Source organism: Myodes glareolus, chromosome 2 (genome assembly GCF_982192425.1).
Source record: "Myodes glareolus chromosome 2, mMyoGla1.1, whole genome shotgun sequence".
NCBI lineage: Eukaryota > Metazoa > Chordata > Mammalia > Rodentia > Cricetidae > Myodes > Myodes glareolus.
In genome coordinates this window covers 105,797,851-105,812,027 of record NC_142027.1, presented here as the reverse complement: position 1 = coordinate 105,812,027, position 14,177 = coordinate 105,797,851, and the positions used below count along the sequence as shown (strand labels likewise).

The 14,177-nt window shown below is 55.5% G+C and overlaps 1 protein-coding gene across 1 annotated transcript in view; it reads right to left on the bottom strand.

The window, feature by feature from the left end:
* Positions 1-1,564: 1,564 nt before the first annotated feature.
* Adap1 (ArfGAP with dual PH domains 1) overlaps positions 1,565-14,177 on the bottom strand; it is a 51,311-nt gene continuing 38,698 nt past the window's right edge. Inside the window, exons 5-11 of the mRNA XM_085683205.2 lie at positions 9,303-9,415; positions 8,074-8,220; positions 4,276-4,359; positions 3,971-4,033; positions 3,369-3,440; positions 2,931-3,159; positions 1,565-2,749 (exon numbers count right to left, since the gene is read on the bottom strand). Coding sequence (XP_085539331.1) covers positions 2,721-2,749; positions 2,931-3,159; positions 3,369-3,440; positions 3,971-4,033; positions 4,276-4,359; positions 8,074-8,220; positions 9,303-9,415 — 737 coding nt within the window. The 3' untranslated portion in view covers positions 1,565-2,720. The remainder of the gene's footprint in view (positions 2,750-2,930; positions 3,160-3,368; positions 3,441-3,970; positions 4,034-4,275; positions 4,360-8,073; positions 8,221-9,302; positions 9,416-14,177) is intronic.

The following is a 14,177-nucleotide window of genomic DNA, read 5'->3' as shown; positions in this document are numbered from 1 at the left end:
CTCGGCCTCAGGGAGCAAGAGGGGTAACTGGTGCATGGAGGACTTGGTGCAGGGGAGTCTTAGACATAGGGAAGTCCCCAAAAGGTGGGGATATAGTTAGGCATGGCACCAGGAAGGAAGCCATAGTGTGCAGGGCATAGACCAGAGCTGCCTCCGCTCAGCTGTAACATTTGCTTCAGAATCATGTATTGGAGTTCATGTCATTGATGTATTTTGGAACAGTACAGAATTCAAATTTTGTGTATGTGTAAGGATGCCTGGAGTTAACCCCAGTTGAGTACAAAGGAAAGCTGGCATTTGTTCAGAAACATGAGACATGAATGGGACCCTCTCCATACGGTGTCTCTTACATACACAGTGCTCCTCACACCCCACTGTGCCCTTATACACACACTGCTCCTTACACACCAGTGTCCCTTACCCACACACTGATCCTCACACCCCACTGTGCCCTTACACACACCCACAGTGTCCCTTACCCACACACTGATCCTCACAACTCATTGTCCCTTATCTCCCCACACACACAGATCCTCACACCCCACCGTGCCCTTACCCACACACACTGATCCTTACACCCTGCGATACCTCCACAGCGCACAGTGTCCCTTCTACATGCAGTCCATTCCTCAGGACTTTATGACAACAGTTTACTGTGCCATTTTCATGCTTGTCACTGTCAGCAGGTGAGACGTCATCATCCTCTTAGCCCTTGTACAGGCTGCATCCTGGCTGAAAGATGTCCAAGGTTACAGTGACTTTTCTTGATTTGCCAATTTCCCATCTAGTGAAAAACTTTCCCTGCTATGTCATTTTGTGGTTACTTAGACACATGTCAAGGGGGTCACTGTTGCTAGTATACACTGATGTCTACATGCAGAAGTCTCTAGAACAGGCCCATCAGTAAGGTGATACTAGTGAACCTGTTGGTCCTGGTGGGGGAAATGGAGGGGACCCTGGAATGTCATCACTAACCCAGCTGCTATGGGGACCTGACCAGTTTGGGAGAAGGAATTGAGTCGTATATCAATGACAGAGTGCCTACCTAATATATTTAGGGGCCGCGATTCCTTGTCCAGTGCCACATGTAAACAGTTTTAAGTGGGAGAACAGTGAGAGGGCTAGGGGACCCAGCTGACACCTGGGTACACACCTGGGCTCAGCACTCCAGATATGGCCAAAGATGTCTGCTGGGCTCAGCATTCCTGGGTGACTAGGCACTTGCCAGGAGTGTTCAACTCAGGGTCTGTCACAGCCCACAGAGGCTAGCAAATGTGGGCAGCAGTGGTCTAGGACGGGTCTCGGTGTATAGGCTGTGGTAGGGGAGCCCAGGGTTCCTGCTGGGGTTGGACAGTCCAGCACAGGGGCTAGGCCTTCCTGGGGCTGTAACACAAACACACACACACACACACAGAGCATAGTGGGCATAGTGACTGGGGACTAAGGACACAGGTTGCAGAGTCAGGCCTGCCATGGAAGTGACATAGTTCTTCTCATATCCCTTACTATTCAAAGGAGGCTGCCAGCCCTCTCATCCCCGCTTTAGCCACCAACACACAGAAAGGACCACGCCAGAGCCACACTTTATTCCAGGGGACATGACACAGGGCAGCAGAAGCCCGACTAAGGACCCCTCCCCCAGCTCCCTGGGGCGCAGCTTTGACGAGGATCAGGTCACTCACAGATGTGTCCCTCACTAATGCTCCCCAGCTGTCCAGCGGCCAGGACCTGCCCTTTGGGGGGTCCCATAGAAGGGAGCCCAGTCGATGGGGTGGCCAGAGGGCAGCAGGGTAAATAAATACAGGTGGCTTTAACTACTGGCCTGCCAGCAGCAATCAGGGCTGGGGGCAGCCACTCCTGCCCATGGCCACCTCTTGGTTTGGGCTTTCATTCATCAAGGGCTCAAAGACTGTGAGGTCAGGGCCAGAGGGCATGGGTTACAAAGCGGGGACAGCACCGAACTGGGCACTGACGCCCAAAAGCAGTTGGGACCTCCCTGGCTCCCAAGGAAACCGCTGCTGGGCTCCATGCACAGCACCCTGCAGGCTCCCTCCCCGCTGCCCCAGCCAGCTGTCCCGAGGGCACTGGGTGCCACAAGCAGCTGGGCCCAGGGCCTGTGCACACAGTTAAGTTTTCTTGGGGAAAAAACTGCCCCCAATAAAACTACCCCCAGTGCCCTAGCTGGGTCAGTCCTAGGAGGAGAGCTGACCCCTGACCTTTGATCCCTGACTGACACACAGCAGGTGCTCAATAAATACTTGTTGAGATGGGGGAGGGAAGGGGAGGCATGCGGCATGTCCCAGAGTCCCCAGCAGCCAGGCCAGCCCACTGCCACAGCTGTCCATGGCTGTCCATAGCAGCCCAGCACCGAGTCCTGCCCTGAGGCCAAGATCCCCTCAGGCCAGGAGAGTTAGTAGGGGCCTGCTTAAGTAGGGAGGCAGGGCTTCCAGCAGCAGGAAGGTGGCTGGGTCAGCTGGGAGCGGCTAGGAGCAGCGTGACAGGGCCCCCGGGTCAGGTGAGGCCCAGAGCCAAGTCTGCCTTCACCTTCAATGAGGTTCTGAAGAAATGCCTGTCCAACGGGCTTGCCTGAGCCCCACCTGGCCATGCCTGTGCTGCACCAAGGGGCAGGATGTGGGCCAGGAGGCTGGGCTCCCCTACTATCCGGTGCCTCCTCTCCAGCCACGTGAGTGCAGAATCCTGGGGCCTCCGGGCTGTCTTCCTTAGGGTTTATGCTTGAAGTGGGCTTCCACTAGAAACAGGAACGGTCCACGCTTGGGAGCTGCCAGCTCACTCAGCCTCCCTCCATAGCCCACAGCCTCCCCTCCACTGCCTACCTGGGGCTCAGGATGCAGACACAGAGCCACACTTCACTAGGGGCCATCACCCATGACCCTGCCGACACCCTCCTTCCCCACACCCACGCCTCTTACCTGCGTACTCCTGAGGCAGCATGGGCCTGTCCACCACCTTCTGGAAGGCCGCGATCCACTCCCGTTGGTCTGCCTCTGTCTCGCAGGTGAACAGGAATTTGCGGTCAGGGGTGACAATGGTGATGCCATGGGACCAGTGGTGGCCTTGGGTAGATGGCGGGAGCCCCTCCAGCACTGTGTAACCACTTTCCTTGCTGCCAATGAAAACTTCCCCTCGTGCAAAGGCATCCTGTGTGTGGATGAGAAGAGGCTGGGATATGGGGGTGGGGACCCCTTCCCCCACAGGCTGTTCCCCCTGCTTTCTCTCCAAGCCTAGCCAGGCGAGGCCCTAGAATCCTAGGACCCTGAGGAATCCCAGCCCCATTCTCTCACCAGTCACCCCGAAACAGGCCAGTGGCGGGAGAGGGGGGCAGGGGACTGGAGCCAGACCTTCCTTACCAGGGGGTCTTTGAAGTACATGAGCCTCCGGTCATCCATGGTAAACCAGCGCTTCCTGAAGCCTTCTGTCTGCTGTGGGTCGGGAGGATGGGAAGCAGTCAGCAGCCCCAAGGCGTTCCTCTGCCCCAGCTGACCCCCACTGAATACACAGAGGGTAGGGCCTCACAGGCACCGCCTGGCCAGCCAGTGCGTGAGGGGCCACCAGTGCATGAGGGGCTTTCGTCATGCTTGAGACCCAGGTTAGGGTCCAGATCTTGAATGTACGCCACTACTGTGTTACAGAACAGATGTGACGGTCCCTCCTGAAGAGGGGCCTGAGGGCAGGAGGCTCAGGCTGACTCAAGCCCTAGAACCTGCAACCCAGTCACTTGTCCTCATGCCAGCACCACAGCACAGACAGGGACTCAAGGGACCACCCTGAAGCTCAAGGCCACAGCCCTAGGATACGCGGGATGCGCCTGGGAAAGGACTGGCCTAGTGAGTCACTGTGCCCAGTGCATCTAGTGACCCAGCACCCAGCCTGACCTCAAGCAGCCCCCAGGCAGACAGAAGCAAGGTGGTTGACCTTAAACAGACCTAAAAGCCTGCTGCTCGGCACCTACCTTGGGCCCGGTCTTCTCCATGTAGCCTTCCTTCAGGTAGTTCCGAGAGAGCTTGGGCACCAGCTGGGGCAGAACAGATAAATAGATGGTAGTGAAGCCCACCCCGTGTTATCCCCTAGACTGTGCGCCCAGCATGGCATACCCCTCTCGCTGGGTGCCAACCCTAGATTGAAGACCTGCATGCAGCCAACCCTGGTACATTTCTGGAGGCCTGTCGCTATGCCGCTGATCAGTCCTATGACCCAACCCGGATGGCTGCCTCCCCAACCCCCTATCCAGCGAGTGCATCTGGGCCAGCTACTCACATCCGCATCGCTGGCTCCCGGGAAAGCCACCTGCAGGTAGTGGAAGCGGGCTGCTCGCAGCGCATTGAACCAGTCCACGATCTCCTGAGGGCCGAAGCTGTGGTGAGTGGCGACTCCCGAGCCTCTGTCTCCTCCACAGACCCCCTCAGCTGGGCTGGCACTCTGAGCAGCCTCACTGAAGGATGGGACGAACCCCCATTGCCTATACCCCTCGTGCCAAAATAGGGCAATTTGGTGACCAGGATCAGGGAACAGGCTGAGGCCGGGGACTGAGTGGGGTTGACATCTGAGCTTTGCACATCACAGGTACCTCTCTGCACGCAGCTCTTTCCGCCCCCTTCCAGATCCTACACATATTTCAGCTCTCCCCTTCCTGATGGGTTCACAATGGCCTGGAGCTATGACCATGTCCCTATCTTGCCACGCCATAGGGACCCCACCCCCACCCCCACCTGCCTCACTCAGGACCTGTCCATCTTGTCTTCCCAGATAGCCAGAGCCCAGCTCCTGTCACCTACACTGCTTCCCTGGCCCACTGGGCTTCTTGGTGGCCCAAGACACTAGCTCTCACAGCCCCTACCACACATCCCCTCCCACAACTGACCCTACCCACTTCCTTATTGTGGTCCCACCCCCCTGACCTGCAAAAAAGGTTGACGGACCTCCTCCACACTAGTGTCTTCCCTCTGTCTTGCCCATCCTGTGCTGCGGGACAGACCTGAAGCCTCCCGTTGTCAATAACACTCACCCTACTCGGCAAGGCAGTGGCTCACACCTTAACCCAGCGTCAGCCCTCCCGAACCCTAGGCTTGAAGGAAGCATCCTTCTGCCTCTGCAGGTGACCCAGGCCACCACAAATTCAGCCTTGGGTATGCCTATTGCTCCCACCTATTTCACCACCCAGGCTCCTTCTCTCTCCTGGTTCAAAGTGGGTTCCGGGCTGGGGAGGTGGTGGAGTCAGTAAAATGGGTGCTTTGCATGCGTGAGAATCTGTTTCAGCTCCTGAACATACGGCCCAAAGCCTGGTGTGAGGACATGTGCGTGTAATCCCAGCACTGGGGAGGGGGAGGCAGGAGATCCCTGGGGCTTGATGCCCAGTTAGCTTGGTTTAATCAGTTAAATCCAGGTCAATGGGAGACCTTGTGTCAAAAAAAAAATAACAAAAATAACACAAAGGTAGGCCTAGGCAGATGGTTCAGTGAGCAAGGTGCATTTAGAACTGAATTTGAATCCCCAGAACCCATATAGAGCCAGACACAGCAGAACCAGACGCCTGTAATTCCAGTGCAAGATGGGGGGAGAGGGGAGAAGGAGGCTGGAGAAATGGCTCAGTGGCTAAGAGCACCACTTGCTCTTCCAAAAGTCCTGAGTTCAATTCCCAGCAACCATATGGTGGCTCACAGCCATCTGTAATGAGATCTGGTGCCCTCTTCTGGCCTGCAGGCAAACATGCAGACAGAAAACTATACTTAATAAATAAATAAATAAATCTTTAAAGAGATGGGAGGAGGAGACAGAAGGATCCCTGGGAGTTATCAGGCCAGCTAGCCTGGCCTGCGCAGTGGTGAACGACAATGAGACCCTGTCTCAAATGAGGTTACTCAAGGTTGAGGATACCAAAACCAAGTAGCACACGTGTCTGCACATACACTGTACGCACGCACACACACACACACACACACACACACACACACACACACACACACACGAGACTTTAAAAACTGGGACCTGATACTTTCCACGGCATCCTAGAACCTGCACCTAGGTGGGATCTCACTTCCTCCTGCCCTTTTGCTCTTCAGAACACTGTCTTCCCCATCACAGACTCCCCAGTTATTGCAGTTGGGGTTCTCACCCCCTGATGTCTGTGCCCTCCTCTGGAATGCTCCAGGGTGGTTCTTGCTCCCTGATGTCTGAGCATGTCAACATGGGTTCAGCACAGCAGCTGCCACTGCTGCCCTTGGAGAACAGAAGGGATGCTGGGGGTCCCACTGCAGAAGAGCATAGTGTCTCAGTGGCAGAAGGCCCCTCATGTCCTTCCAACGATCGTGAAGGTGGAGGCCTGTCCCACCCTGAGCCAGGTCTCTGGTCTTATCGGAACCAGCTAGCACCACCTGAGTATTTTTGGGCTTTGTTTTCTTTTCTAAGATAGGGCCTCACTGTGTATCCCTGATTGGCTTGGAACTCATAGCCCTGGCTGGCCTCAAACTCATAGAGACCCACGTGCTTCTGCCTCCCAAGTGCTGGATCAAAGGCAGCTGTCACTATATCCAGCCTATGCTCAAGAGATTTTTATTAAAATGTCGAAATCCACAAGATACTGAGAACAGCCATAGACTGGAAGCTAGCCAGTAGATGAGCTGGCATGAGTGGGCAGGAGCCCCAAGATAGCTACATGCCAGCTGCACAGGGAGAGCAGAGATGGGCTGATATATGTGGCCCACCGAGGGGCCGGCCCATCTAGGTCACTTGGGCCTGCAGGTGGCTTCCCTAGAATCCCAGAGACAGAGTCCCCAGAGCAAGCTGGCTGCTAGACTGGTCGAGTCGGTGAAGTCTGGGGTCAACTGAGAGGCCCTTCCTGAATGAATTAGGTGAAGATCGACTGAGACTCCCTGCCTAAAGCTTGGTCTCCCGGATGAATGGACACCTGCACTCTTGTTTTCCAGACAGGGTTCCTCCGGGTAGCCCTGGCTGTCCTGGAACTTGCTCCATAGACCACCTGCCTCTGCCTCCCAAGTGCTGGAATTAAAGGCCTGTGCCACCACAGCCTGGCTGCACCTGCGCTCTTCTGTACCTATACACATGGAAAAACATACACGTGCCACAAAGACATTTTTAAAAAAAAGGAATAAAGAAAAATGTGTGAGTGGAGACAAATGAGGGAGAATAGGGGCTCTCAGCACCGACAGCTCAAAGACGGGGCTTCCAGAAAGAGAATGGGAAGGAGGAAATCGCTAAAGGAAGCCCCACCGGCCTTGTGGACATGAGCCACTAGACAGGAAAGCAGAGGCCCAGTGCTGGGGAAATCCTAACCTGAGATCTCTTTCTAGGCAAAGTGCAGTGGGCAAAGATAAAATTCCAGAGGGGTCTCAGAGCCCTCACTTCTCAGAAAGCTACTGCAGGGTGTGTTCCAGTCAAAACAGGGCATACAGCAAGCCAGACTGGACCAAGACAGGGAAGGAGGTGAGGCCCCAAACAGTACTCCCATGTCCCTCGATGTCCAGAAAACCCAAACGCTTGGGTGGACACAGGCCACTACAGGCAGACACGGCTGTTTCCCATAGGTAAGTGAGACAGTGCCGGATGGAGGAGCTCAGACCGCACTAGTGTTTTTATGTGGACACAGGACACAGTGAGCACAGTATGAATAGACAACTCCCAGGTATGTGGCACAAGGGGACAATAGGAGGGAAGACCTTCAACTTCCCGGGGTCGCCAAATCAGACAGCGTGTTTAGAGACATGTAACAACTTCCCGAGGGATCAGCCCAAACTCCAGCTTCCTAGGCCTTGAGGAGACACTCAACTCTGTAAACACCACACACACACACACACACACACACACACACACACACACACACGCACGCACACACGCACATGTGCACACAAGCTTTGATAAAGCACACATAAGAGCTCCAGCCACAAGATGCCAGGGCCCCTCTGCCTGGCATTTCTGCTGTAGATGAAAGTATAGACTATATACTATATGCTATCCTTTTGCCCATAGATGGCTAGGATTCATGCCCCACCCCCAGGGGGGTGCATCGCCCTGCCTTCCCCCCCACCCAGTGGTACCCACCTTGCCATCTTCATGGTAGATAAAGATGTTGCGAGTGCTGTTGTCTTTCAAGTAAGTGACCTGCAGGCCATGAGGGTGGCCAATCTTGGCTGGCTGGAAGGTAGCATTCAGGTGCTCAATCTTCATGACAGCCTTAGGCTCCTTGGCCTGTGAAGGAAGGCTAGTGGGAACCCCAGACACAGCCACTGCCTAAACAAGGGAGGCTGGCTGGAGCCCTGCTGGGCTGTGTAGCCTTCAACAAGGGCCTGGGTTCCTAGCCTGTGAATGGAATCACCTTGGGTGATTTAGATGGGCTAAGTGACATCTGTGGGAGACACTTGGCATCTGGGTAACCCTCCCCCGATCTGTGACCCTTCATGTTCTCTGTCCTACCCTGACCCAATTCTTGCTTGCCTGTGCACCTGGAGCTTGCAATCTGCGACTGTTCCAAGACCCCAGGATCCCAGCTATTGCTTACTATTCCCAGGCTAGACCATCCAGGTCACCTGCAGGCAAGGAGAGTCTTTCTGTGGCCCTGATGGCTCCAGGGAGCTGTGTGACCAGCCACATCCCCAGACCTCAGCCAGACCTTAAGTCAGGACACTTTTCCAGGCATGTGTTCTGGCATCCTACCCCAGAAGGTGATCTCTTCTTGGCGCCAAGGGTCCCAGACAAAGGGCCGCTACGTACTTGGCTCTGTGGCCTCAGAAATACTGCTCAGTATCTCTGAGCCAGTATCTCATATACAAGGCAGGTAATGAAGCTGCCATTCTAGATGACAGCATCACAGAGCTGAGCTCCCTTTCAGGCTGCCACACCTCACCTCCCAACCCTCTGTCCAGCCATCCACCTCCATCTCCATCCCTGCAACCACACAGATGACCTAGAGCCAAAAACTCCACCCCTCACAGCTGACCCAAGGCACTATCCCTGACTTTCTGGAAGAATCCACTAGAGGGAGTGTCAGGCCTCCCAGGACCATTCCCAGCAGGCCCACACCAGGCCTGGCTCCTGGGGGCTCTAGGAAGGGACAGGGGTCAGTCTCGGATTGGGGTTGGGGTGTTAGTGTGTGGGTGCATACACATAGGACATTTCCCCGGGGGAGCCATCATGCGGGGTGTCCTTTGGGAAGATGATGGAACAGAAGGAGGGCAGCCACACTCCTGAAGTGCTAATACCCAGCCCTGCAGACCCTGGGGAGGCCAGGACCCCACATGGGAAGGCCGCCCTTCGCTCCATGCCAGGCTTACGTCATTTTTGTTGAAGTATTTCAGGGCACCCTCTCGTTCCGTCAGCACAAACTTCCGGCTTAAGAACTGTCCATTGTCCCGGCCACGCTTCCAGAGAAGGCCCTCACGGTACCCTGGGGAAGAGAGAAGCAGTCAAAGACCTTCCACCTTGCTGCCTCTCTCCCTGTCCTAAGGACCCTCTACTGCGGGGTGGCACAGACAAGACTGCCTGTCTGTCCTGCACTGGCCTGAGGCCCACTGCCCAGCAACACCTTGATATTCCCGTCAGACCACAGGTTCTGGGGCCCAGGCCACCTTGGCCCACTCAGATCTTCCCATTTGGACAAAGCCACCTAAGACGCAGGACCTAAGGACATAATTAGGGACATTGGGTTTGAGATGGCCCAGGGCTGCCAGGTGGGACTAATGTCACAAAAAGAAAGAGGTCATAGGGCATGAGAAGGGGCAGAAACAGACTGAGTCGTTAGCCCCACAATGGCAGGGGCTGGAAGGACGCCCCCAGAGCGCTAGGCTCATGATGCTAGGGTTAGCTAGCTCTGGGGACTCTGGTACGGTTCTGCCCCAGGGCAATTTTAAGCTACTTCACTGGTGGCAAAAAACAGGCACCCTCAGGCGATCCAGCCTCTCTGGTGCCCTCAGTTCCCCCCATAAGGCCCAGCTTTGCTATGTTGAGCTGGTCCCATCCATCTACAAGGAGATGACATCGTGGGCTCTTTTCAGCCCACTACCCTCCTCCACTTCATGGGACACTCCTTGACATTTGCCGGTGGGTCGTTGGGGGATGCTTGCATTGCTTGAAGCTTCTGGTTGTTGCCAGCCTCCCTGCAGGTGGTCACACACCGAGTGGCCATTTCCCCCTGGGTGATCTGAGTATGGACCATGAGCTTTGCTAGCTCCCTCTTGGTTGGGTATCAGGGTGGCTTTCTTTGGCAAAGAGGGCCCTGGAAAATCTTGTCTGTCGGCAGTGTGCTCGAGGGTGGGCAGGTAGCTCCTGTAACGCCAGCCAGACCCTGACACCCAGGTCAGCTCGATCCTGGCCACCAAGCTCCCTCCCCCCAGCATGTCCTCCTCTGCTGCCGGGCAGCCCTGTCCCTGTCACCAAACACAAGGGGCTATTTTCTGTGCTCTCAGAGACATATGGCCATAAAAAGGCAGCAGCCTGGCGTCAGGGAGGGGGCAGCTGGCGCCTGTAGGACTATCAGTCTCAGGGTGTGCCAGAAGGGGCCTGCTCCCTCCCCCAACTTCTCAAGGGACGGGGCCTCTCTAAAGCTATGGAGTGGAGGATGTGCCTTGCGTCTCTTCCTTGTTATAGCCTCGGCAGACAAATCTCTTTCTGTAAATGGATACTGGGCCACCAACACATCCCACTAGGGATGAACTCATTGAACACCTACCCTAGATGGGTAACAAGTCAGCTTGGCCTTCCTTCAGCTTTAGGGCCCAGATTCTCTAGGCCTGAATAAGCTGAGCATGTAATCCAGAAGTGGGGTGTTGAGGGGTGGCAAGACTGAGTGCAGCAGCTTCCCACCCCCACCCCTTCCAGCCATGTTTTATAGCTGGTACCAGTACCAAGGAGCCAGTAAGAACAAGTCTCTAACCTGATGTTCCCAAAACTGCCAGCAGGCGGCAGGAGCACACTAGAAGGCACCATTTCCTTGCTGGGTTTAACTGATGCTGCTGACCCTTTGGGGCTCTTACAGGGCATCAGGCTTAGTGCCCTGAAGCCGTTGGTCCTCCAGGCCAGGCCAGGTCCAGGGCCAAAGGATCCCCTGTGGGCCCACCCAGCTTTCCCGACAAACCACCGCCAGGCCTGTATCTCAGGCCCTGACAGCAACACAACGGATGTTTTGGAAATGATGCTAACAGCATCCCTGGCCTGGTCCTGCTAGCGTCCACACCTTTCTCAGAGCTCTGCTTCCTTATTGGTACCATGGGACTCTGGCCAGCTAAGGGCTAAGAGGTGGTGAATCTTTGCCCAGCCCCACTGGCCTGGCTGGATGGCCCCTGACCTCCCCAGCCCAGGATCCTTGGTGAGCAGCCCAGTCAGGCTTCGTCTGGGCACACTTGAGGCCAGGTAGGACCGGGACTGTCCATTCTCCCTGAAAGAACAAGCTGGCCTGAGGCAGAGGCCGTAAAGTTCAGGCAGCATTGATTAGATACCTATGGTTTGCAGGGCTGGGGTCAGCTGCAGAGGTTGGGGGGACTTGGGCCACATTCCCCAGAGAATGCTTCTGAGGAAGGCGTAGGACACAGACACACAGAGGGGCTCAGGATTGCACATCTGCATGAGGAGGAGGCCACCATTCCCTGGCATCACAAAGCCCATCACGGATGAAGCCGACCTTCCTCAAGGTGATAACACAGAGTCTTGGGCAGGGCTGTGGCCATAAGTGGCATGACCAGTCGGCAATCAAGCTGGAGGTTTCTTTGTGTTTTTAAGTTGTATGTGTGTGTGTGTGTCTGTGTGTGGGGTGTCTTACTAAGTAGACCAGGCTGGCCTTGAACTCAGAGATCCACCTTCCTCAGCTTCCCGAGGATTAAGATTAAAAGCCCAGTTTGAGGGCTTCACTCTTGATCTTCACCAATGGGAAAGAACCTGATGTCCCTCAATTGTGGGACACTTAAGCAACTATAGTGCCCCGCGTGCCACCCACAGGATGAGCTCCAGGCAGCAAGACAGGTGACAGAGAGGCCAGGCAGGCCCTGGGGCACCCTGCACAGCGCATCTCCACTGTGCTGCAGGGGCGGGGGAAGGCACTGCGGCATCTTCTCACTCATACAGTTTCAGAACCCGCAAGCTCCAAGAACTGCATTGCAAACAGAATATGCAAAGTGTATGCAAATTGTGTGGTAGATATGTAAACTGTGCGTTTGTTCTTGATTCAGGGCAATGAGCACGTGGTCTTGCTATGAGTGTGACAGAAAGCTGGCTAAGGTGTGAGCCAGGTGGGTGTTCCATGCTGTGGGATGCTCCTGAGTGGGAGAAGCATCCACATCATCTGGCCTCTCCCACTGGGGAAGGCTGGGCACAGAGCCACACCTCAAAGGCCCCAGGGAAACTGAGGCCTCTGACTGGGCCAATCATACTCAGCTTCAGGCCTCGGGGTTCTGTTTGCTTCTGCTGGCAACCATACCCAGCAGAACTGTAACTCCAGTAATGAGTATCTGACGCCCTCTTCTGGCCTCCACAGATATTGCACTCGTGTGGTATAGACATGCATGCAGGCAAACACACCCAGGGGGCTCAGACTCTGCATGTTCTCAGGGCTCAGTCTTTCCCTACCCACTGCTCTAGACTCTTGGGCTGTCCTAAAGCTCTCTGAGTCCCCTCCATACCTGAAAGAGAGGTCATGAGCAGGTTTCTGTGTGTGCAGGCTCAGACTCTGAATGGCTGGCCCGCTGCCATCTCATAGGGACACTCCAACTCCAAAGACAGAGGGGCCGTGCGGGTGCAGGAGCTGAGATCAAAGCCTGCAAGCCTCTGAGCTTCAGGTCCCTGCAGGACCTCCTTGGCATGTCTGCCCCCACTCTGCGTGCTCCCTGGGAGCCTTGTTTTTTGTTTTAGGAACCCGGGATCCCCTCAGCAGGTGACCACCCACTCAGCCCTTACTGCTAATTCCTGTCTTGGCTCTGGGAACAGCTCCCATTCTTTCCCCTGTGTCTCCTTGGGAGGCCTTTCTTTTCTGATTGATCACACCAGAAAGGTTTCCACAGCCCTCTGCACTGGCTCACTTGGGCTCCCTGACCTGAGGTGGGGTCAGGCAGGGTCCTCCTTCAAGACAAAGTGACACTTCTCAGAGACTGGCCTCTTTAGGCCATCGTGTGTCCCCAGGTGTATGCAATGCTCTGGCTTGAAGATGCCCTTGATGTTCTGGTCACAGGAACCCTTCAACGTAAGTACTGCACATTCCCTCCTAGGTACTTCTCTGTCCGTTCAATAGCCAGCAGAGCACACACAGCCTTGGGAGGAGGGGGCGTTGTGCAGCCAGCTCCAGCCTGCGACTCTAGGCACTGGGGTCCTGAGCTGTGTCCCATCTTGGATTTAAGTAATCTGTCCCCTATTCACAGAGTCGCACAACAGCCAACAGGAAGCTCTGAAAAAGAACCTCACCATCTGGTCTCATAGACAGGGTGGCAGGGGACCCTGGCTGCCACCCCTCTCTAGGTCTCGGTCCCCTCATCTTCTAAAGGGTCGGGGCTGAGGGAAAGCTGAAGGAGACAAGATGGTTTTTGTGGTACAGCAAGGCCACCAGACCTGCCTGCTGAACTTGGAGTGGCTGAGACATGGGACCCAGAAGAGGCCTGGTACCTTGCCAGTGACCTTGCCAGCTGACCTTGCCAGTGACCTCTCATGTGGCGCCCATCACCTGGATGGATCCAAGGGCACACTATAAGCACCAAACATTGAGGCCTACACATGGGACAAGCCTGCCCCACACGGAAGATACAGCCAGGAAATGGGGCTACCTGAGTTCAGGGGTGCCTTACCCAGCTCCACCATCGCTTCACCTTACCAGCCACCCTGGTAAATGTTTCACCCTGACCATGTGCCCAGCGAATGCCATGATTTAATGATTCCCCCAAACACCACTGTGCTGAGCGCACTGGCTTTACCACGCAAGGAGAAACTGAGGCCAGGCCGAGTTCTGCCTCTCAGAGAGCCTCACCTCTCTCCTTCCCTATTTGCATGGGGACATTTAGGACAAAGGTCAGGAAGGCAGCGGCCCTGGAATGTCCCTGCCTGGCACAACCAGGCATCCTGTGGAGGGAAAGGAGCAGCTCCTGGAGGGACCCAGGCAGGAAGCCATGTCTGTTGGAGGGAGGTGGCGGCCTGGGCCTGGACAACAAAGCCCATTGTCTGCATGCCCTGTCGCC